The sequence below is a fragment of the Perognathus longimembris genome, chromosome 13 (genome assembly GCF_023159225.1).
Source record: "Perognathus longimembris pacificus isolate PPM17 chromosome 13, ASM2315922v1, whole genome shotgun sequence".
In the NCBI taxonomy this organism is placed as follows: domain Eukaryota; kingdom Metazoa; phylum Chordata; class Mammalia; order Rodentia; family Heteromyidae; genus Perognathus; species Perognathus longimembris.
Genome location: NC_063173.1, coordinates 31,029,060 through 31,053,055, shown reverse-complemented (window position 1 = coordinate 31,053,055; position 23,996 = coordinate 31,029,060). Strand labels below are relative to the sequence as shown.

Genomic DNA, 23,996 nt, shown 5'->3' with positions numbered 1-23,996 from the left:
TTCCATTCCTCCAGTTCATATGAATAGTGAATTTTATGGGTGTCTTTCTAGTTTTGTGGAAAAGGTATTTAATTTTGAAGGCTACTGCAGTAGATTCATGTTACTCTGTCCTAGTATTTTGTTATCATCAATCTATATAACTTTTGGGTTGTATGTATTTTTCTATTTCGTGTGTGTGCGTGCGCATGCGCGCGCGCGCGCGCGCGCGTGTGTGTGTGTGTGTGTGTGTGTGTTTGTTTGCAAGTATCATTTCAGGGCCTTGAGCTTGGCTGGCCTGCTTACTTGGCTAGTAACCTAGCACTTAACTATTTTCTCCAGCCTGGTTAATTTGGAGTAAACACAGATTTTGACATGATTCTCTGGATCACATACCCAAGTATCTAGAATTACAGGCTTGAGAGACTGTCATTTTCTCCATCTATGGAGGTGAGTTTTTTGGTCTAAGGTTATATTTACTCACTTTATTACATTTATAGATTTGTTGCTATATCCTTAAATCCCTGTAACAATCATTGGGTAGATTTTTTTTTTATACACATACAAAGTTTATTTTCCATTCAATTTCCTGCATAATGCTGTTTGCAATACTAAAGCTTTGTATTATCTTTTTTTTCAATTTTTATTATCAAACTGATGTAGATTTAAGTTGGTCTTGAATTCAAACATTTAAAAATTGTATTATCTTTAAATAGTTTTAAGAAGGCGCTCCAATTCATCATGCTAGCTTATGATTGTGGCGATAATGGTGAGTCTTGATCAATACCACCCCTTCTAGTCTGCTAGTATAGTCAGTAAATATTAGGTTCATATTTCCCATAAGATTATCCACTTGCAAATCAAAGAAGGCATGAAAACACATCTGCACAATAAATGTCCTCTCATCTCACTGGCACAAAATACATTTATCTTTATTATGTAGACTTTCTCCTCAGGATCTCTACAGGTATTAGACAAAGGGAAAAGAAGTAAGTGTAAGGAAAACACTAGATAAGTGAAGAAAATAGTAATTGTTGCTCACCTGGGTCTACTTTGTCAGCAGAAATTAATGTTACAGAAGTGGGAGGCTGAGACTCACTTTCGGTTGACTGAAAGAGAGAAGTTGACTGGCTCAAGCTCTTGGAATGGGCATAGTTCTGGGCAAGGCAAGGCAAGGATCTCCGAGATGGCTTTAGGGAAGTTTCTTTCATTATCTCACTTTTGCTTATATTCATACCTAAAAATTCAATAAAACAAATTTTAGTAACAAAAAGTCATTATCAGAGGTTAGTAAATAATGTTAGCTGTCATGATGGCTCTGTCAGAAATGTGCTCTGGAAAAGTATCAACGAGATTTTAGAACTTGTTAGTTTTATTTCTGTTTTGGCAAGGGAAGTGTTTGAAATTTTGTTAAATAGATCAGAGAAATAACTATTTTAGTTTGAATTTTTACAATTTTTTAAAGAGTCTGGGAGAAAAAAATCTGTGTGGGTATTTCAGGAGGTATGAATAAACTTAACTTTTTAGGTGTGTAACCAGTAAAATAACTAAACATGAATGTGTTCAAATTACTATTAGTAGACAGATTACTTTTTATTCTATATACCTTAAACACAAAAATAACACACAAATAGTGATTTAGAAGCTGGAAAGGGAGAGCATGGCATAATATAAAAATTGTTCATGAAGCATAGGTTAAGAGAGCATTCTGTCCTTTCATGAAGAGATGTTGCCCTCTTAGAAATAAGGGTGAGGTCAAAGGGAAAGGGGTAGATGAATGTAAAGGAGAATAGGAGTGGAAGGCAGTCAAGAACAAATTCACCACTGGTACTCACTTGATGCTATATTGAAAGTGAGCTACTCATTTTGTGGGTGGGGATGGGAAGAAAAATCTGGGAGAGAGCAAGGGAAAGGAAGATATGGTTCAGAAAGAATTGCACTAATTATCTGACTTGTGTAATTATAAACCTCTTTGTATCACCTCTAGAGTAACAATAACAATAAAATAAAAATAATTCAATGTATATCTTACAAAATAGAGACAGAAAAGGGGGTGGGTGGAGAAAGGTGGGTCAGAACATTGAAAGAAACATTGATCAAAATACATAGTATATTGGGCTGGGGATATGGCCTAGTGGCAAGAGTGCCTGCCTCATATACATGAGGCCCTGGGTTTGATTCCCTAGCACCACATATACAGAAAATGGCCAGAAGTGGCGCTGTGGCTCAAGTGGCAGGGTGCTAGCCTTGAGCAAAAAGAAGCCAGGGACAGTGCTCAGGCCCAGAGTCCAAGACCCAGGATTGCGCCCTCCCCCCCCCCCCCCCAAAAAAAAAGCATAGTATTCACAAACTGCTTTGCTAAATGGCAACTGCTTTGCTAAATGGCAACTTCTTTGTAGACCCATGTAAAGATAAACAGATAAAGAAGCAACGGGATATTTTTCAACATGACTGTGCCTCCATAAGCAGAAATGCCAATACACTGCTCCCTGGCAAAAATTAGTCTCAGTTTCCTGCTTTTGTCCATCTTCATCTTTAATATCAATCCAAGAAAAATGTGCATGCTTAGAACTCTAGTCCCTACAGGTCTCCAAACTGTCTTTGGAGAGAGTAATACATTCAGAATGGAGGTCTATGTGCAAGCAAAGCCCCATAAACTCAATGGAACCTATCTTGATATGGGATGAATATCACCTAGCTACTATGCATTTCCTTCAGTTAATTTTTCTTTATCCTTTTCTCATAAAAATGATTTTATGATTCTATGTTAGTGCCATTGAGCTATTCTTCAACTCATCCTTTCTATAGTTTTCATGTATTTCCTAAGACATATCTCTCTCTTTCATTTTCTACTTAACACTTCCATCCATCTACATTACTGCCTTGTTGTTAAATTAATAAATTAAGCCTAAAAATGCAAGCTCCAGGGTGCATTGAATTTATGCTTTTGTTGGTATTTTTTTTTTTTCCAGAGTTGAGGACTGAACTCGGGCCTTGTGCTCGCCAGGCAGGCGCTCTTCCGCTGAGCTAAATCCCCAGCCCCATGGTATTATTTTTAATGTCTACAAACACCAGGGGTCCTTGAAGGTTTCACCAAAGATTTGTTGGCCAAATGTATATTTGACTGAGTCAGCTAACTTTGTCCACGACACTGTGGATGCCTTCCATATAGATGTATTTGTATCACTGTTGTTTATTGCTAATTCATGCAACCTAAGAAGTATCTCAAAAATATTCCTGGAATCTGTGTTTAGTGCGACTCTCAGATCCTACAAGCCTTCTGTTTCCTCAGTAAGTTTATCAGACAGAGTAAAATGAGGAAACTATTTTAAGGGTGCACCTTGTATAGAATTTAAACTTATAAAGTTTTTTCAGAAAATGGATATTATAATCCTGGAGTTGCCTGGACCTGTAAAATGACAAGTTACAAATCTGCTTGATCCAAAATGATAAGTTATGAAGCTGCTTGACCCTAGCATCTTTTTAAAGCATTTGAGTATCTGTGTCTGAGTGATGGAAAACTGTGATCTCACAGTTCATCTCAGAGCTAGACTTGGAAATCCTACCACCGAGGGCAAAGGGACTTAAAATGAAATAGGCTTTATAGGTTGGTTTTGTGACTGGTGCACTTATCTGCCACGTTTAAGGATTATACCTTTATTTTAAAGTCCCAAATCAGTTCCAAACCAGTCTCTTCCCTAAATAAAGCAATGTTAACATTTTACTGGTAATTACATACATAAATATATTCATTTATGTAAATATATTCTTCCAATAAGAGAACCATACAGTGCTTCATTACCCGGTTACTCCTTTAGTATGTCTTGGACACCTTTCCAGTTAAGTACACAGATATTTAAATGGAAATGAATATTTAATGGATACTTAAAATATACTAAATATGCACCTTTCTAAGGATTTTTGAGCCACTACACAATATTCCTCTCATGGACAAGACACATTACTTGATCATTCCCTTGATCATTTAGGTCTTTCCAATAATTCACTTTTAAGAGAATGTCACCATTAGTTTTAAAGCTTCTTTTTCAGCTCATTGAGAATTACTCTAGGAAGAAATGCTTAGATGTAGAAATGCTTGGTTGAAGACCATGAATATTTATCATGTGGATAAATAGTGCCAAAATGCCCTTCCTAAAATATTTATCTTTCACACTTGCAAAAATAGTTTAAGATATGCTTCAGTTCCTTATGCCTTATACAAGTCTACAAAGCACTGACTGTCTTAGTTTTAGATAAAATATAAAGGAAACACACAAAAAGAACAAAAGTATTCTGATAATTTTATTTTTTTATTTTACAGATTGAGTATGTTTTTATAAGCACCTTAAGTAAACAAACTGTTTTATATATGGTCTAGAAATTTACTTATTCACTAGAAGAAATTCTATGCACCCACCACATTTGTGTTGGTATATATTATATGTAATGCGGGTGTATGCGTCATTTACTTTTCTAAAATTCTTACAAGGCAGACACTGTGATTTGTATTAACTATGCAGAAATTAGACTACAGAGGGAAATTTAATGACCTAAGTCATACAGTTAAGTGAGCATTTACATTTACTCACTACATCAGCATTTATTATATTTAAATTTAAATAATATTTTAGCTTTAAATCTACACCCACATATAAACCTTTAAATTAGCTTGAAAATGCCTCAATATCACCCATTCACTTAAGAATTCATAGACACTGAGAGGTCAATAGTTTATTAAAGTATAAAGCACAAAGAGAAGAGCATAAAAAACATATTCACCTATAAAACTATATGTAACAGCTTACATAACCTTACATAATTATATATATTATTTTGTTACAATTATATAATTATAAACATATCCATCTCCTACATATTTACATTTCTCTCTCACAACTCATATTACACATATGAGCCCAAGACATTGCTGAGAAATGAACAGTATATTACTAAACCCAGTATATTACTGAACATAATACACCCATTGGTATACTATATCTTTGCCTATAATCCATATCTCCAGTAAGAAATAAATTTATTTATTAAGAATTAATAATAATACCCAATATTCAAATATAATTACAATACTATATTGGAATATTATAAAATACAAAATATAACTATAAAATGTTCTGTAAAACAGTGTTTACTATTGATGTTAATATTATTAATTACTTTAAATATTACTTATTAATACTACTTTAATATCCACAATAATTTATACACTGTAATAATAGTAAATTGCATTTGTTGTTGTATAGTATAATTAAAGAGACCATAAATTATAGAAAGGAAATAGACAAGATAACACTGAAGATTAAATACATATTCTTTTGATAGCTATATACCTTTCCTCCTAAGGGTTTATTTAAGTCCTTTATAATTTACTTACCTATAAAGTGATTCCAAATATTTATATGGCTACCAACAAATAGGTGCCCCAAATTTGATATTCTAATTTTTTCTATAGTATAATTTTTCCCAAAAGTTTATCAATCAATGGCATTTTATTTATGTCTGACATTACCAGTATTATCTGTACTTTGGCATGAATAATTTCAGGAAATTTAACTTATCCTAATGAATTATTGTAAATGAAAAAACATATAGTATATTATTTAATAGAGTCAGAAGATTCTCGAGTAACTTGTTTGAAAGAAATGGGAAATCTGTAGCAAATTTATACATTTTCTTCGGAGCATAGTTTCAAATTTTGTAATTGAGAACTAGATCCAAAAGCTTAAGAATGGGAAAATTATTTTACTAAGGCTAGAAGCAAACAGTATCCTCCTAAATCTGGATGCTTCCTTCAACTAGCTCAAGAATTACAAAATTTGGCCTATTGGCATGGATGCCTCAGGTCATGGCCATGTTTGATATCTGCTTCAAAGTGTGAATAAGTGCCACTCACCTTACAGTGTAAATTTTCTCTATTTGTACAGAGGTAAAATGACACTTTGAACCATGACCATCCTTGCATACTTAAAAAAAAATCCTAATCAGGAGAGCCTGGAATCAGATTAGGTTATACCTTACAGTTTCAGGCAAGTTAAAGACTTATCAAGCTTACACTACTGTCAGGAGGAATGTGGAAGACCAGCACACGCTGTCTCACTCCAAAGAACTCAAAAAAATGGCATTTGGGTATTGGCTGAGCTATATGGGTCCACCAAGAAAATCATATTACATAAATCTGCCCCTACAAAAAACAATTAGAAGGAATTCACCAGTATTTTACAAGTGTAAGTTAACATTTGAAAAATAAAGATCTGGACCTAATTCTTCAAACACACATTTGTTTAGTTAAACTAGAAAATAGTCTAGATATTTTTTTTGTGCCAATTAGGTTTTTCGTTGTTGTTATAGTTGTTTTGTTTTTTGTCAGTAGCCAAAATAGATTTCCAGCGGAATTTCAATTTGATATATCTGTTTATGGTTACAATGTATCATGATCCATGTTTTGTTGGCTCTGACCCAAACACACTATGACTGGTCTATTCAGTCCTGCCTCAGGACAAAACCTATTTTTATTTATTTTTAAGATTGCCATGAACATTTGTAACCAGAGAACTTCCCAGTTCTTGCCACCTGCTGCTGTTGTTCTTACGTGTGGGCTTTTCCATGCTGTGCCAAATGCTGGGAATTTATACATCTGCTTTGGAGCATAGTTTGGTATTTTGTAATTGAGAACTAGCTCCAAAAGCTTAAGAATGGGAAAATTATTTTACTAAGGCTAGAAGCAAACAGTATCCTCTTAGATCTGAACGCTTCCTTCAACTAGCTCAAGAATTACAAAATTTTACTTGTTCAATTACCTGGTGTTTTACAAACACATTCTCATTTTAAATCAAAGTAATAAGTAGAAAATACAAACATTCTGTTCCTGTTATTGTTGAATTATTTGCTTCATATCCCATTAGTTGGCTTAGCAGTGATTTTTTCTATGACATTTATTTTAGAAAGTCATGATCTGAGTTTTAGTATTACATGAGATTTTATTTGCCCAAATAATCTTAAATATCATTTATACTTATTCACAAATAACATAGCTTATACTATTTTGAATATCAGGCAGAATATAGCTTTTGAAAGTTTAGAGTTCAGAGCTAAGCTTCTTTTTGCAAAGTAAAAACCTGAGGTACTTCCAAGGGTAACTCATCTACTTTGATTTCCACATTCATAATTTTTAAAATTTGTATAAAGTTCACTAATGCATTATACAGTTAATGCATTTTCCCATATACATAGTAATTCTTACATTTTTTTGTTATATGTTTACCTTTATAAAATACCATAAGATTTTAATACAGTTAAAACCTACATACATATAATATGATTTATATGTAATATAAATTTTGGGTTGACTCATAAATGATGATCTTTCACTTAGCAAAATGATTTTAGAGATACATTTCTCTGAATATCACAAGTGTTTCGTTTAAAAATAAGTAGTATTTTTATTATGTGAATATCTTAATACATTTGATTCTCCAATCACCTACTGAAGGGTGTTTGGGCTGTCTCCAGGTTTTCATGACTATGAGTAATGCTACTAACACACATTCATGTGAAATTTTCTTATGTAGTTTTATTTTTGATTTTGTGACCTGAACTTTTTGTGTAATAACCATAAATTCCTGGTCAGGATCAATGTCAAGATACTTTCATCCAATATTTATTTCTGTGAGTTTTACAGATAGGGAAATCTAAGGAAAATGGTGTTTTTATTTTAGGTTTCAAGACAGTAAATCTCTTAGTATGAAGAAGAAAGAGGTTATGAGCTCCTGTGAATGGTCTTTCTTACCCAGTTTTAGTTAAAATTCTGTGTCGGGTTGGATTATTGAAGTTGCTGTTGAAAAGAGGTTGTAAAGCACTTAGGATATTAGGGTTTCAGAAGATGGCTGCCCATGCAGAAAACTACCTGAAAGATGTTGTCATTTTCATTCAAGAGTTCCTTATGTTTACCAAGGTTATGCAGTGATATGATTTTAAACTGAAGACTAGAAACAGGCCTAGAAGAAAGGAAACTAAGGACACACTAGATTCAATGCTATTTTTTGCTGTAAAGCAGAACTCAGTTCAACAAAACCAGTCATTTCACTTAGACCCAATGGAAACAAAACAAACCCTGCCCTCCTAGGGCATCCTACTCCACACTTAGTTCTAGTGGTTAAGAAATTATTTTACAAAGAGGAGGTATGGCTCAAGTGTAGACTATCTGAGAGACCCTGAGTTCAAATCTCAGACCTCCTTCTTAAGCTGCCTTCCAAGATATTCTATCACTGGTTTTCATTCTGCTTTCCAGAGAACTAACAATATAGGAAATCTTTCTTCGATATGACAGCTCTTCTAATATTTATAGACAGCTCACATTTCTCTTTCAAATTCTTCCTATCCACAACAGTTTTGTTTTTCAAATAATTGCCAAATCACATCATGTCAATTCAATTCTTCTTATGGTCTGTTGAAAAATGTACCTGTGTTCAGTTCCAGGTACCTGGCTCTTGCTATACAAGGAAGTAAATTATTTTGGCTATTCAATTTATATTTTTTGCTATCACCTAAATTAAGTTAAATTGCTTACATCCTCATCACATTCAGGCATCTTTCACAATTGTAATAAATAATCCTCTTTGAAACCTTCTGAGTTTTGTGTATTTAGCTGCTGAGTTCCAGGAAGGAAGAAAATAAGCTTGTTCACAGAAGCCACCATAGTGCCCAGCACATATAATTTTAAATATAATAAGTAAATATGATATGCATATATTCATTGAAACTCAAGTATTTAAGCAATGCATATGATTCATTTTAACTTTATTTACATTTACAGATATCAATGTATTAATGTATTGGTATCATGTGTATAATTGTTGTACTTTCAATGTCAGGTCATTATAGAACATTTTCGAGGGGCCAGGGGACAGGCTTACATACTTGGGTTGGAAAAACTCTTTTGTGTACCCTCTTTTGACTGACTTCAGTCTCAAGACATCCCCTTTCCATTCTTTGCTAATAGAAATGTGAACCAAAGAATACAGCATTATTTATTGAATTCTCAGTTTGTCATACATAGTGCAATTTCTTGTTAAACTATATTAAGTCTTGATTTTTATAAAACATAATCACCACCATCCTCAGTCACAAACATGAAAAAGGAAAGATATGTTGTGTGGGTTGAATAAGACTGTAAATTCAAATTACAGAGGATCATGCTAGCCAAATGAGTAACCTCACATGCTCATGATGTCATGAAGTATTAACATATACCACTGATGGCTCAATGTTTCACCTCTACATGAATGTTGGTAATAATTTGGCATAAAATTAGAAGAGGAGGGCTTAGGGGGAAGTTTTATATTAGGTAAGGTCTCTGATTTTTATGAGGTAGTACAGAATGAAATAGAAGAAAGTGAAGAAAGAAACAAAAAAATGAAAACTTTATTTTCCACTGTTATAAAAGTCAATAAGAAAAAAACGTGTATAGTTGCTTCAGAAAAAGTGGATGAAAATGCATCAGCTTGCACACTCATACACAGACACAAACACATTTCAAGTTCAATTATAAACAAAAACAAAGCAATACACAATGACAAGAATAAAAGGAAGTAATAATGCTTAAGAGGTTGAAACTAATGGGAAATTGAACCCTTTATATCTCCCTCATTTACATATCACAATTGTTCTGGAAACGAAGTACTTTTGTCCCAATTGCAAAGAAGAAACTACATTCCCAAGGAAATCACTTGCTTAAATTAAAACTGATGGTGAATGGTACAAGTGAGCCCATCTGCCTCTGACACCTGGGCTGCTAGCCATTCTCAGCCTTAAGAACATCCCATGGAGAGGGAAGAAAGCCCAGGTGTTGCAAGGCTGTAACACAGGGAGACTATCAAAAGCTGAAAATGGTGCACACATGAAGATTGTCAGGGTCATGAAAGTCATACTAAGTTTGTACTTAGTGCAGTTTGTGTATTGGAGGGGAAGCAACTGAAACCACTTGTATGAAGGGAGCATTGTTTTTGTGAAGTTATCCTGGCAAGGACTCTGTCATTAACCACAGTTCTGTTTTGGAATCAACATGCCCCGGAGAGAGGTGACTCATACAGTTTAAGCCTTCCCTGCAAAATTATGCATTGGGAAACTCACAGAAAAAAAAAAAAAAAGACTTGTGGACAGAAGGAAGTAAAAGGCTAGTAGACAGAATAAATAAGGAGGCTTGGAATAATTTTATCCCCAGATTTTGGAGCCAACTTGAATTGTGCCAAGTTAAAAAAAAAAAGTATGTAATGTCTAAAGTAGACAAGTGTCATTGTAAGCTGAAAAAATATACAGTACCTTAGAATCCCTTCACCATGACTTCCCCTCTCTGAATTTTCTCTACCTTTTCCTGTTTTCCTAAACCCTACTTAAATTCCACTCTTATAACTGGGTTAAAAATTTCTGGGTTCAAGAATTTGGTCTCATTTGCTTGGTCCACTTCCCTTTGTAAAGAGCACTTGGGTTATTTATATGTTCCTATCTTGTCATCCATACCTTAGGATACTACATGGAACAATGCTGGTGGCAAAGGCCCAAGACTGCCTATATAAATGGATTCCCTGGAGTTTTGTAGGAGATACCCTACTCCAAGAGGAATTCCTGTTTCTGCTTGACAAAGCATCACATATAGTTTATTCATATTTACACAATCCAAAAAGTTATATGCTGTTACTTTCAGACAGTCCTAGTACTAAATACCTGCTTATAACGTCCTACTCATATTAAACCTCATAAATGCCTCATATTTACAGAAGAAATAGAGTATAAATCAATAAACCTTCATGTAAGACACAGTTACATTTAATAAAAACTAAAATTTCATTAAAATTTCTTTGAGTTTTTATTTTTGTAAACCATAATACACTGCCTATCCCCAAAAGCAAAATCTACTCTTTACTCATCCCCACTTTTTCTCTTTTCCCTTCCCAAAGATAACACTATTCTAGAAATCTTTTGCGAACTCATCAATCCCATGCTCCTTGATTGTGTGCTGGCAAAATGATCATTATTTCCTGAAAAACAGACGGTATTTTGTATCATAAGCAATAAATTTTTTTGTCACAAATATGAATGTAATTATGTCATTTGTAAAGAAATGGATGATTCTGGCAAAACAGTACTGAGTGAAGGAATCCAGGCCCAGAAAGCCAAAGGGCACATATATTTTCTTATACATGAGTCTTAGACCTCAAATACAACTTTTGTTTTAAATAGAACCATGTTCGTATATATACTATCAAACAAACTAAAGGATGGTATATTCAGGAGTAAAACATCACAGTATAAACCCTTTGAACAATTAAAAGACAGTTAAACAAAACGAATATTTAGAAGGTAAAATACTTTTTGAATGGGAAGCATGGGAAAGGGTTTTGAACGGGAGTTATGAGAAGGGGTGAATTAGTAGGATCATGAACAGTGAAGGGATATTGTCATAACACTCAACATACCTATGTGAAAAAAGAAGCGGGAAACCTGATGTGACTTGTGGGAAAGGGGTAGGTGGGAGGGAAATGGTAGGATGGAAGGTAGGGGTGACTCTGATCAATATGCACTGTATGCATAAATAGACACATGAAATTGTTACTCCCTTGTACAAACTGCACTTTGAAGACATTTTCAAATTATTTTTTAAAATTTCTTGGGTTGCTTGCCTTGCCAAAAATTAAGTGTGACAAGAGTATTAAGTGGAGCGTGAGCCTGGGTTCATTCACCCTCAATGGATTCTAAACCAAAGCTGCCACTTAACATTACTCCCATGTATTTTTTTTTTTTGGAGTGTTCCGTTAAATATTTATTGAGCTCTTCAGACTGTATGTCTGTTATGTAAGATAGTACTGTTGGATAGCACTTTCATTTTCAGGGATTTTCTTTTATTCAATCATCCTAATAACACTGAGAAAACTAAAGAGAACTCTTTTTTTTTTATCATTTTAGAGCTGAATATAAGATAGATAATAAAAGAGATGAACTAAAATTCTAACTGTGCAAAAGGGAGTAGACAAACAGGATCACCTAACCTCTACATTTCCATCTTCCTTACTGTTTTGTGAAATAACTTTCTCAAAGGCATTAACTTTTAATATTAGAGCAATTCAGCTCTATTTTCATGAACCACCATTCTTTCTTAAAATTTTATTGTCAAACTGATGTACAGAGAGGTTACAGTTTCATGTGTTAGGCCTTGGGTACATTTCTTGTACTGTTTGTTATCTCCTCCCTCATTCCTCCCTCTCCACTTCCCCATCCTCTTTCCCCTCTCACCTCCTGCCCCATGAGTTCTAAGACAATTCTGGAAACTTTTTGCTAATTCAGGGTTTTGATTTATGTTTTAAACTCCAAATAGCTTTTTTTAAAATATCTGAGTAAACAATAGGCTTAAAAAATGACAATGGAATTCCAAATGATAATTTCTAGAGCCTACACTCTGGAGCATATCTTATGTGTCACAAGTCTTCATTGTACACGCATTAAGTATATGCACATGTGTATGCATACGTATGTATGTAGGTATGTCGAACAATCTTCCCATTGAGAGAAATGATATACATAATGAGGACTAACTTTTTCTAAGTTCACAGATATTGAAGATTTAGATGCAGATGTCTGAGAATTGTTCATATCATTCAGTCTTTTGTTTTCAATTTTGTTATCAAATTCATTGATGGGATTAAACCATGTTAATTGAGCTGTACAGAATTAATACAAATTTCTGTATCCATAAATAATGATATAACTGTGCTTAACTGGAATATTCACTGAAGAGAATGAGATACCTAAGGCTCTGCAAAAGAGCCTCCTAGCCCCAGTGATTTGAAAACTGAATCAACTAATGAAATATATAAGGACTACACTATTGTCCTTGTATGGATTAAATAATCCATTGTAAATTTTTTAGTCAAGTTTCATATACATAGAAAAATAGTACACATTGATAACAGTTCACGTTAATGATACTGTGAACATAAAATTGACCCACACTTTCTAGAGACCAAGTATTTTGGCAAAAGGAAAATTAATCTATTAGGATCATGTGCTTGACATCCTAGTATCAGTTTACCCTCGCTATTCTTGCTGCCCATAATAAAGTTGGAATCTGCTATATAAATTCCGATAGTGGAAATGCATGTTAAGGATAATGTGGAATCTTGATTTTTTTTAAAGGCAGTTCAAGTCTGTGGATGCTAGAATACTGACATTGTGATTGAGAATATGAAAAACAAGGAGTACTGAGGACATTGCTAGAGAGAACATCATCATTTAAAGAGTGACTATTTCTCATCCCTAGACATCTATTGCCACATAGAAATGTTAGTCAGAGACACCAAGGTCCACCAATATTGTGGCCTGTTGATATTTCTGTATGTAGGATACATCTGAGTAACTTCTGTAGTGCTGGTTTGTTAGAGATAAATTTTCTCAACTTTGTCATGGAATGTTTTTATTTGTTCTTCCATTATGAAGGAGAGCTTGTCTGAGTATTCTGTTGGTATTTGTTTGCCTTTAATTTTTGGCATACCTCATGACAAGCTCTCCTTGCTTTTAGAGTCTCAGCTGATAAATGTGTAATTATTCTGGCTGGATTTCCTTTTTAAGTAATCAATCTTTTCTATCTAATAGCTTTAAGAATCCTGCCCTTTTTCCATACTGATCTTGTGAGGATTACAAGGTGGTGGTGAGATATTCTTTTCTGGTCTGCAACTGATCATGTGAAATAACATTTATCAAAATATACTCCAGGAAATAAAAACAAGAGGTATTTTCTTTGTTGCTGTTCTTGTTTTCTATTTGTTTTGTTCATTTACCTGTCCTTAGGAGGGTAAGAGGGGGCAGAGAGCAGTGAAATGATGGGATAAAGAATGAACACATGTAGTAGTGGTACTCACTGGACACACGTTGAAAATTAATGATACCATTGTGGGTGGGAATGGGAGGGAAAAACTAAGGGGGAGCAAGGGATTAGGTGACATTGTCCAAAAATAAATGCAATTTTTACCTGACTTATATAACTGTAACCCCTCTGTAAACCATCTTTATAGTAACAACAAAAACGTATGGGAAAAAAAGAACCACTAGGTTCTTAGCTTTCAGATTTTGGCCCTCAGTTTTGCTTCTTTTTTTGCTTTCAAATGTTTGCAGCTAGCATATAATTAAAAAAAGAAATGAAAAACTGAACAGTCAAAACAAAGTAATCCTTTGAAGCTTCACGCTGTGCACAGCTTGTCAGTTTTAGACTTGGGATCTAAAGTGTTACACTAGCCTCAAAATCAAATTGCAGGTGAAAATAACTTGTACTCAATATGTTCACAGTGTTTTGTGTTTCTTTCATTCTTGTTCATATTTTCCTTTCTGACAGCTCTACATTTAGTACTATTATTTTTATTTCAAAGTCTATCAGGGTAATCATTCCACTTTATTTGTTGGTCCTGGGGCTTGAACTCTCGATGCTGTCCTTGAGCTCTTCAACTCAAGGCTAGTGCTCTACCACTTGAGCCACAGAGCCACTTCCATTTTCTGGTGGTTAACTGGAGATAAGAGTCTCACAACCTTTTCTTCCTGGTATGGATTAATACTGTGATCCTCAGATCTCAGCATCTTGAATAGATGGAATTAGAGGGGTGATTCTTAATCATCTTTCTTCTACTTTCCTTCACCTCTCCCCATCTAGGTTACACATTTGAAAGAAAACATAAAATATTTTGCTCTATGAGGATGAGCTTATTTTACTTAACGTGACCATCTCCATTTCCATTCATTCTCCTACAAATAACCTGAATACACACACACACACACACACACACACACACACACACACACATACACATATATTCTTTATCAATTTCTCTTTCCCTAGACTAACTCATAACCTGGGTCCTGCGAATAGTACATTAATACTATAGGTTTCTCTATAGATAGATAACCTACTGTTTTGTTATATGCCCAGAAATTGTATAGAAAACAAATATTTATCACAAATTAGAACATATTAGCACTGACTTAGGTAATGAAATTGATGGAGTGCCAATATATTTGGGGAAAATGAATAAAAAATAAGTGACATATGGAAGTTTCACCATAAATGGTGAAATCTTGATTGTTAAAATTAACTATTTTTACCTGTTAAATATACACTGGACTGATTTTAATTCCAGTGGAAATAGATGGCCATTTATATTTTCACAGAATAGATGATTATTTTTTCCAGTCCTGGATCTTTAATTTAGGACCTGAGCACTGTTCCTGGCTTCCTTTTGCTCAAAGCTAGTCCTCTACTACTTGAACCAAAGTGCCACTTTTGGCATTTTCTGTATATGTGGTGCTGAGGAATTGAACCCAGGGCTTCAGGTAAATGAGGCAAGCGCTCTCCCACTAGGCCCTATTCCCAACCAGAACAGATTATTATTAATGTTTTATATCAGTATATACTAAACTATTCTATTAGGTCACTAATATACTATTATGTCACTAACTGCTTCTTCACATATAGCATTAATAGGGCTATACACTTAAGCACAGATAAAGAACATCTAAATTTTGATTCATGGAAATAGTCTACTCTGTTGGAAAGTTTTAATATTTAAGATATTGACTAACACAGTTTTTTGAATGAACTAATGAAAAATTTCTTCCATAACTTTCTCATAGCTTCATATGTATTTTTTGGTGGAAACCACTAAGAAAAACAATCTTCCTTGCAAAATTTCATCTTGCCTTTTTATGTTTTGGAGACATAACATCTCATACATTGCCAGTAGTTGTATTCTAAGACTCACTTTGGCTTTGCTAGCCCGCATAGGAGGTATGTGGAAATAGAGCACTCATCTGGCTTGCAGCTATAGGGAGAAGACGGGAGAATCTTACCCAGGATCTGCTTTCTTGTGTCTGCCCACCTCCTTCTGAGATGCCTTTCTTTCTCTCCTTTAGCTTCCATCTATTCTTTGAATTTGAGAAATTATAACAATATTTCTTTCTCAAGTTATCCAAAACATCGTATTATTTGAAAATGTTATTTTCTTAAATGGAGGTTGGAAGTGGATGAACTTGGAAGTAAGTTGAGCATAATGATGAATATACTGTTTAAATGATAAAATCATCTATACATTTCTTCCGAAGAATTAAAATTAACAACTGTACATTAACTATTCAGATGTAGAATTAGAAATACATTTTTTAACAATGGCAGCACTTACACTATATTTTGGTCATCAAAAAATTATTTGCTGGCTGGGGATATGGCCTAGTGGCAAGAGTGCCTGCCTCATATACATGATGCCCTGGGTTTGATTCCCCAGCACCACATATACAGAAAATGGCCAGAAGTGGCGCTGTGGCTCAAGTGGCAGAGTGCTAGCCTTGAGCAAAAAGAAGCCAGGGACAGTGCTCAGACCCTGAGTCCAAGCGCCAGGACTGGCAAAAAAAAAAAAAATATTTGAGAACATTCTATTGTCCCTGGAAAAACAAATATCATGTTAACTAGCTAGAACATATTAAGAGTTTATGACACAGATTATGTTCAAATGCGTAACCATTGGATGAGGAGGAGGAAAATCTCAAGCTTGAGAAAGTAAGGGCATTATTTTGCTTTATCAGTTCTCTCATGAGCCAAGATGAGAGGACCTTTATTATTCTGGAGTGGATAATGTAGGCCATTCTTGGGCAACAAACCTAGAAGAAATCATAACAGTTATAGATGTTATCTCATTTTATCTTGGAGCAAGGAAAGAACTAGCTACCTGGGATAAAAAATACATGGCAATGACAAAAAGAATTGTCTTTATAATACTTCTTGTAAGTCATTCTAGTTCAATATCATAAACTTCAGTAACTAAGTAATAGTTTTTTATATATTTGAGTTGCTTAGTCATGTGTGTCTGACTGACATATATATATATATATATATATATTTGTTTCTATTAATGTTTTTCTGCAGGGTTTTATGAATCTGAAATGTTGTTTTCAAGCAATTCTCTTTTCTTGGCCTCACAAGTACCTAGGCTTTCACTCGGAAACCACTGCACTCAGCAGTGATTTATAAGACATTTACCTTTGCCTCTCATATATTCTTATTAATTTAAGATGTTTACCTTTGTCTTTCATATAAAGTGAGATGGGTTCCTAATGCTCTGGTGTGTCTGAGAACAAGGATTTCTTTAACTTATCCAATATATTGTTGCTGCTGATGTTATAAAAAGGAAATTGTGATGGTGACATATTTATCCATGCCAAGGTTACTTTTATGGGAAAGGAGTGGAATGGAGAGAAGAGAAGAAATTGTGTAAGTACTTGGACAAATCAAATAGGCAAAAACAACCACTTTGCTGTTCTATTTTTTTTTAAATGTAGTTTTTTTTTTTTTTTTTTTTTTTTGGCCAGTCCTGGGCCTTGGACTCAGGGCCTGAGCACTGTCCCTGGCTTCTTCCCGCTCAAGGCTAGCACTCTGCCACTTGAGCCACAGCACCGCTTCTGGCCGTTTTCTGTATATGTGGTGCTGGGGAATCGAACCTAGGGCCTCGTGTATCTGAGGCAGGCACTCTTGCCACTAGGCTATATGCCCAGCCCTGCTGTTCCATTTTTTTAATTTCTTAGTGTTTTACCTCCATTCAATATAAAAGAAGCATTTGAGGCAAAATTTTTAGAGTGGAATCTGTGAACTTTAGAACACTCTAAGGAGTGTTCAAAAAGCTTGGCACACAATTCTCTGTAAACTTCCCAATCACTTCCTATGGATTCCACCAGTCTGAAAACACTAAAAAAAACCCCAAAACCCAAAACCTCTCTAAACATGGAAAAAAGTAAGTTATGATTTTTTTTTTTGCTTCTCCCCATTTTTAACGTTTATATCGGTTCTCAGGTGTTATCTTCAAATTCAGTTTATTAAGTCATTGAAATTTGACAGCAGACATGTGTAGTGCCTTTTAATTACAATACTTCAAAAATATATCAAGTTTATTTTACATTTATAAACCTCAGTTAAAGTCTAGAATTTTATAATATATATGAAATTGGAATTTCAATATTCTCCAATCTTTTGTTTTAGAAAATCAAAATGCACCTTTTAAAAGGTGTATGATCAAATAACAAAGCACTTTAAAAATGTAATGAGGTGGGGCTGGGAAATATGGCCTAGTGTCAAGAGTGCTTGCCTTGTACTCATGAAGCCCTGGGTCGATTCCTCAGCACCACATTCATATATATATATTTAGACGCCATAAATGGTGCTTTGACTCAAGTGGCAGAGTGCTAGCCTTGAGCACAAAGAAGCCAGGGACAGTGCACAGGCCCTGAGTCCAAGCCCAGGACTGGCAAAAAATAAAAATAAAAATAAAAAATAAAGAAAGAAAGAAGGTTCAAGGCTGGATTAAGCCTTAAAGAAATGTAATGAGGTATTCAACTTTTAGCCAATACCACCAAACAGGTGGTACTTCATACATATTCATGAATACGATATATGCCTTCCCAGGAATAAAAAATATTTCCCAATGTTAATCAAAGTGATAAGGCTAGAAATGGTATCTATAGCTACCCATCTCCAGAGAGATGCTTACATGAAAACAAGGAGCTCACATTGGCTGTAGTTAGTAAAAAACATAACCAATAGCACATTAATTACATTTTACTAATAATGTCAATACATTTTGGTAATTATTTGTTACATTTCAATCCTTCCTTCTCCATCTGTCAGTCTCTCCCCTTTCTTTTTCTCTCCCTTTGTCTTCTTCTTTCCTTCTCCATCCTTTCCTACTTCTCTCTCTTTCTCTCTCTGCCATCCTTCCTTCTTTTCTTCCTTCCTTCCCTCCCTCCCTTCTTTTCTGTTGATATGTTTTCTCAGCCTTAAATTTCATGAAATTCTAACATATGAGCTATTAATACTCTCATTACATTGATAACAAATTAGGAAATCAACTGATTAATCCTGATATCAAAGAATCAGCCCTGGTGAAGCTCAAACAGAATTTAATTCAGAATATCTAAATTTATAAATTGACATAATATATATCAGTTTAAATTATATCAAGGGTTCATTATCTAGGAATAAATTCTATGAAGTCATTGCTTCTCAGCATAGACTTGCATTCACTACAGGTTTGATATGAATTTTCCTTATGGTTAAAGATACTGGACATTTCTTTATGTATCTACTAGGCATTTATATTTTTCTACTGAGAAGTTTCTATTCAATTTGTGTGCCTACTTATTAATTAGATTATTTTTATGTCACTGTTTAATATCATGGCGTTTTGTGCCCTCTAAATTTGTACTTTATCTGTTCAGTAGCTGGTAAAGATTTATCCCATTCTATGGTTTGTCTCTTGTGATTGTTTTGCTGTTCAGAAACGTCTGAGTCTCTACACATGACTTATTTCATATTTGTACTGGAAGATGTTTCACAGAGTGTACAATTTCACACTGATAGTTATTTTTTCTTTGCAATTTGAGAAGATATGTTTTACCAGTGTCTGATAGCTCCTATTGTTACCCCTGAGAAATCAGCTTGTCTAATTATTGTTTACTGGTAGGTAATCATTTCTCTTTCTGGATGCTTTTCAGAGATTCTCTTCTTTTTCCACATTGTGCAGTTTTACCACAATGTGTCTAGATCTGTACTTATTTGAAGTTATGTTTTTCCCTACTCATGAGTTTCCTAAAATTGATGACTCATATCTTTAAAAACTATTGGGTGCTTCCAACATGTTCTTTATTTCTTTCTTCCCCAGAATTTAAATTAGACATGCAAAATTGTCTCATTCTTCTCTCCATATTTAGCCTAGTCTAACTTCTTTTCTCCTATGCTATATTTTCCTTTTTATTCATCTTTATGTTGATTTTAAGTCCCTTCTTTCAATCTATATATCAATTCTCTGTAGTTTATTAAAAAAATTTTGTACTATTGACTATCTGCTTACAAAGGCAGAAGTTCCTGTGGTTACTTTTCATATCTGCTTACTCATTTTATCTCACTGCTCAGATATGCAGCCGTTGCTTTTATTTCTGTATATAAATAATGTTATAATATTCTACATTTGATATTGTGACATAAGAGCCTTTTGGTGCCATGTAATTATCACAATCTGTGCTTTCTGTGGTTGGCTACATGAAATATTTCTGGTGGGATTGTATAAGCAGAGAATTATGAACAAATGATTTTACTAATGGATATTATGCAAGGCTTATAATGCATGTGTTTTTCTCTGCAATTGGTTTTTACCTGTAGATGAGCAGGGCACTAAACACCTAACTACTATGAAAAATTCTTGAAACAAGACTTCTGAGGGTAGATTTTATGAATTCCTATAGTGAATTTTTAATCCCATTTTCCTTGAGTACCAGTCAAATAATGCATATATTCTTGCTTCAGTGTTGAATACATAGTTTCTCTACCTCATTCTTCCATTTGGGCTACATAAAGCCCTTGTTTGACATGCCTCCATTAAAGTCAAATGCCAACTATCACAATTCAATTCAATAAATTACACCCAACAACATAATTGAAAGTGTTGAAACCCAACACATTGAAAGCCTGTAATTAATTACAAAATTGGCTGCTAGATTTTGTGCCCACCAATATCTGCCAAATTAATAGATATGCATCAGGATTGGTGACCAATCACAGAATGTTTTTCAAAATATGCTGGAGGTTATTCACTGGCATTTTACATTGTCAGAATTAGTTAGTAAAGGGTACAGCTGTGTTACTTCTGAGACTGTCAGTGACAATCAACATTATATTACAGAAAAATGCTAATAAAAAGTGATTAGTAACAAAGTTATAGCACAGAAATGATGGTATTTCTGGAAGTGAAATTAAAATACATATGGAGCTAAAATTAAAATACAGTTGATTATCCTTCAATCTATTAAATAAAATGCACCTATAAGTGAAATGTATTTCCTAAAAATAATCCTCTATCCAACTCCCAGCAGCACATTCTTTCTTTAAAGAGAAACATATATTGGTTGGGTAAATGACTTGAAAAATACATTTAGGTTAATAGTAATGCCTTCAAAGGACACATTTAAAGCAAATGCAAATAAAGAAATACCTGAATGGAAAGAATACAGATATTAAACTGGGATTAAATGTATCTGTTTTTTGGGATATGAATACTTCTCTCATAAATTTTCAGACTTTTTCACATTTATTTATTTAATTAACTTGATTTTATTAGTGATCCTGGAAACTGAACTCTCATAGCTATCTGTTTACTTAACAGATGCTCTACTACTTCAGTCATGATACCTGTTTCTTTTCTTTTCTCCTCTCCTCTCCTCTCCTTTCCTCTCTCCCCCTCCATTCCCACCCTCCCCTCCTCTTCTCCCTCCTCTCCTCCCTTCCCTTCCTCCCCTCCTCTTCTCTCTTCTCTCCTCTTCCTCCCTTTTATTTATTTATTGCTTTTGATGTTTTTGCCAGGCCAAACCTAGATGGTGTTCCTTCTACTTAAACCTCATTTTTAAATGAGATTACAGCACTGAACCACCATTATATTTGTCTTATTGGTTGATACTGAGTCTCATTGACTTATTGTCCAGGCTGGCCTTGAACCATTGTCCTACCGACCTCTGCTTCCTGAGTAGCTGTGATTATATGCATGCACAATCATATTGTTCCTTTCTGAGACTTCAGTCCATGTGGTATAGATTTGGAATTTGAACTTGTTAAATTATTGTGACTAAAACTGAGTTGCATTTTCTGAAATTTGGTGTGAGGATAAGTGAAGGGTATTATCAGAAGTCTTATTTGTCTGTACATTTATTTTAGTTCTGTTCATGTATCTATTATGACTGTCACTTGGATCCAATACATGCACGTTAGTCTTCAGGTGGTGTTTGAATTAAATTTATCTGACAGCCAAGTATATGTAAACAGGCTGTAGATATCATACTCAATGTCATGTTGTTTGAGTTGTGATGGTGTAAATGTACACAATTTATATTATTGAAAATATTCACTGTCCTTGAATTTCCATCAAGTAAAGTCAATTTGAGAACTGGCTTTCCAATATCTGACTTTAGAGTTATCATTTTGTCATTGTGATTTTGTTTTGTATGACCTCAAGGATATTTCCTCTTGCCTGAAGCACTGTCTTCTTTTGTCCTAGGGAACAATTGGGAAGTTACTGGGGTACTGGAATTTTTTTCTGTTTCCCTCATGCACATCCCATCTATTACCCTCTTTTTCGATTCAAAAATTAAGCTAAAAACTATGTACAATAAATGTGTGACTTAATTTTTCTTCCTGAATTGTCTATGTATTCTAATTTAATGTGTTTCTAATCACAGAGTAAAGACATATTTCTGAATCTTTTCTACCTGGGTTGAGTGGCTTTAGGCTAGTCACAATAGAGGATCACAAGAGCCTAATAGTTATGCCCTTATGAATGCATAAGATGATGCTAAGTGAAATGAACTCCATGTTATGGAAATGAGTGTTATATCACTGTTGTAATTATTTTCAACATGCCATTGTATCCCCTTCCTATGGTATCTTATCTGAGTAGACTGGAAACTGTATATACTGGTATTAGAACTAGGGAACACCAAAATCGAGTGACAAGGATAAAAAGACAAATGACTCCAAAAGCAATACTTGCAAAACCATTTGTTGTAAACCAACTGAACAACAACTCATGGGAGAAGAGGGAGAGGGGGAGGGAGGAGGGTGGAAAGAGGGAGGAGGTAACAAACAGTACAAGAAATATACCTAAGGCCTAATATATGAAACTGAAACCTCTCTGTACATCACTTTGACAATAAATAAGAAAAAATCAATTCATTTATTCAAGCTTATAAATTCTTAACTTCTGATCTAAAGGGAAAATATTTATTGAGGAATTACTTTTGTATATGAATACATTTCTTTGTGTTCATGTATCTATATTATACATGAGTAGAAATAGTTTCTTTGAAAATCGGAGTCCATCTTTTTTTTTTTTTTCAAGTTTGTGGCTTGAACTCTGGATCTGGGAGTTGTCTCTGAGTTTCTTTGGCTCTAGTCTATATCTCTTGAGCCAAAGTGTATTTTGGATTTTTTTTTAAGTAATTTATTGGCGATAGGAGTCGCACCAACTTTTGCCCTGGGCTGGCTTCAGATCATTAGCCTCATATCTCAACTTCCTGAGTAGCTAGGGAAACTGGCATGAACCACAGGCACTCAACTCAAGTTCCTCAATTTTTATTATGACAAAACTTTAGCATAGTATTTAAATATCCTCTCTGAAGAAATTACAAACATCACTTAGCAATAGAAAAATGTGTCATTTGAAGACTTCATTATCATCTGAACATAATGTGGCGTCAAATCCCCGGTTCATTAATCTGATGGGATCATCATTGTGTACACAACCTGTCATTGACCAAAACATTGTTATGGCGCATTCTGCTGTATATAATTTAAATAGCATATGATTATTGCTCTTCTTCTATCTGAATGTGATTTGTTTTTCCTAGTGCCCAGATTCCTTAATCCTTAACATGTCAAATTAAATACTGATGCTAGTGAAATCTTCAAAGGGACACAAGTCTTTGTAATATTCCATATTTCCTAGTTGTGGGTCCTTTATTTCTCTAGTCTCCACATGACTGTGAATATCTTTGTCAAAATCTTTGCGAATACTGAGTGTTTAGTAAATATCAACAATGCCACATGAGTTTTACCACCTCAGACAATATCTTATGCTATATAATTTCTTTACTAGCTAAGCAGCAGTGTGATGTGAGTAACTTTTATTTAGATAAAGTCCTTACTCCTCTTTCTAGTAAAAGATTAATTCCAGAAACAAAGAAAACTTTATAAGAAGTATGAGTCTTTAGATACTTTACGATATTCTTGCTCAATCTGTTACTTCAATTTCTCAAGTTTGATAAGACCTGGAAAACAGTGCCTATAACATTCTTGAAAAAAGGTTGCAAGTTCCTTCTAGACGCCTGTAAGATTGATGTCATTGAAATTTGTGGGAGTGTATCTGTAGTAACATATGAATCTG

At 34.2% G+C, this 23,996-nt stretch overlaps 1 protein-coding gene across 2 annotated transcripts in view; it reads right to left on the bottom strand.

The window, feature by feature from the left end:
- The window catches only part of Ano3 (anoctamin 3), a 317,815-nt gene that overhangs the window by 144,195 nt on the left and 149,624 nt on the right, over positions 1-23,996 (bottom strand). The window contains exon 3 of one of the 2 annotated variants that reach the window (XM_048359642.1): positions 1,019-1,213. In XM_048359642.1, coding sequence (XP_048215599.1) covers positions 1,019-1,213 — 195 coding nt within the window. Of the gene's footprint in view, positions 1-1,018; positions 1,214-23,996 lie in introns of those variants that run through there. The other variant, XM_048359643.1, reaches the window with a different exon arrangement.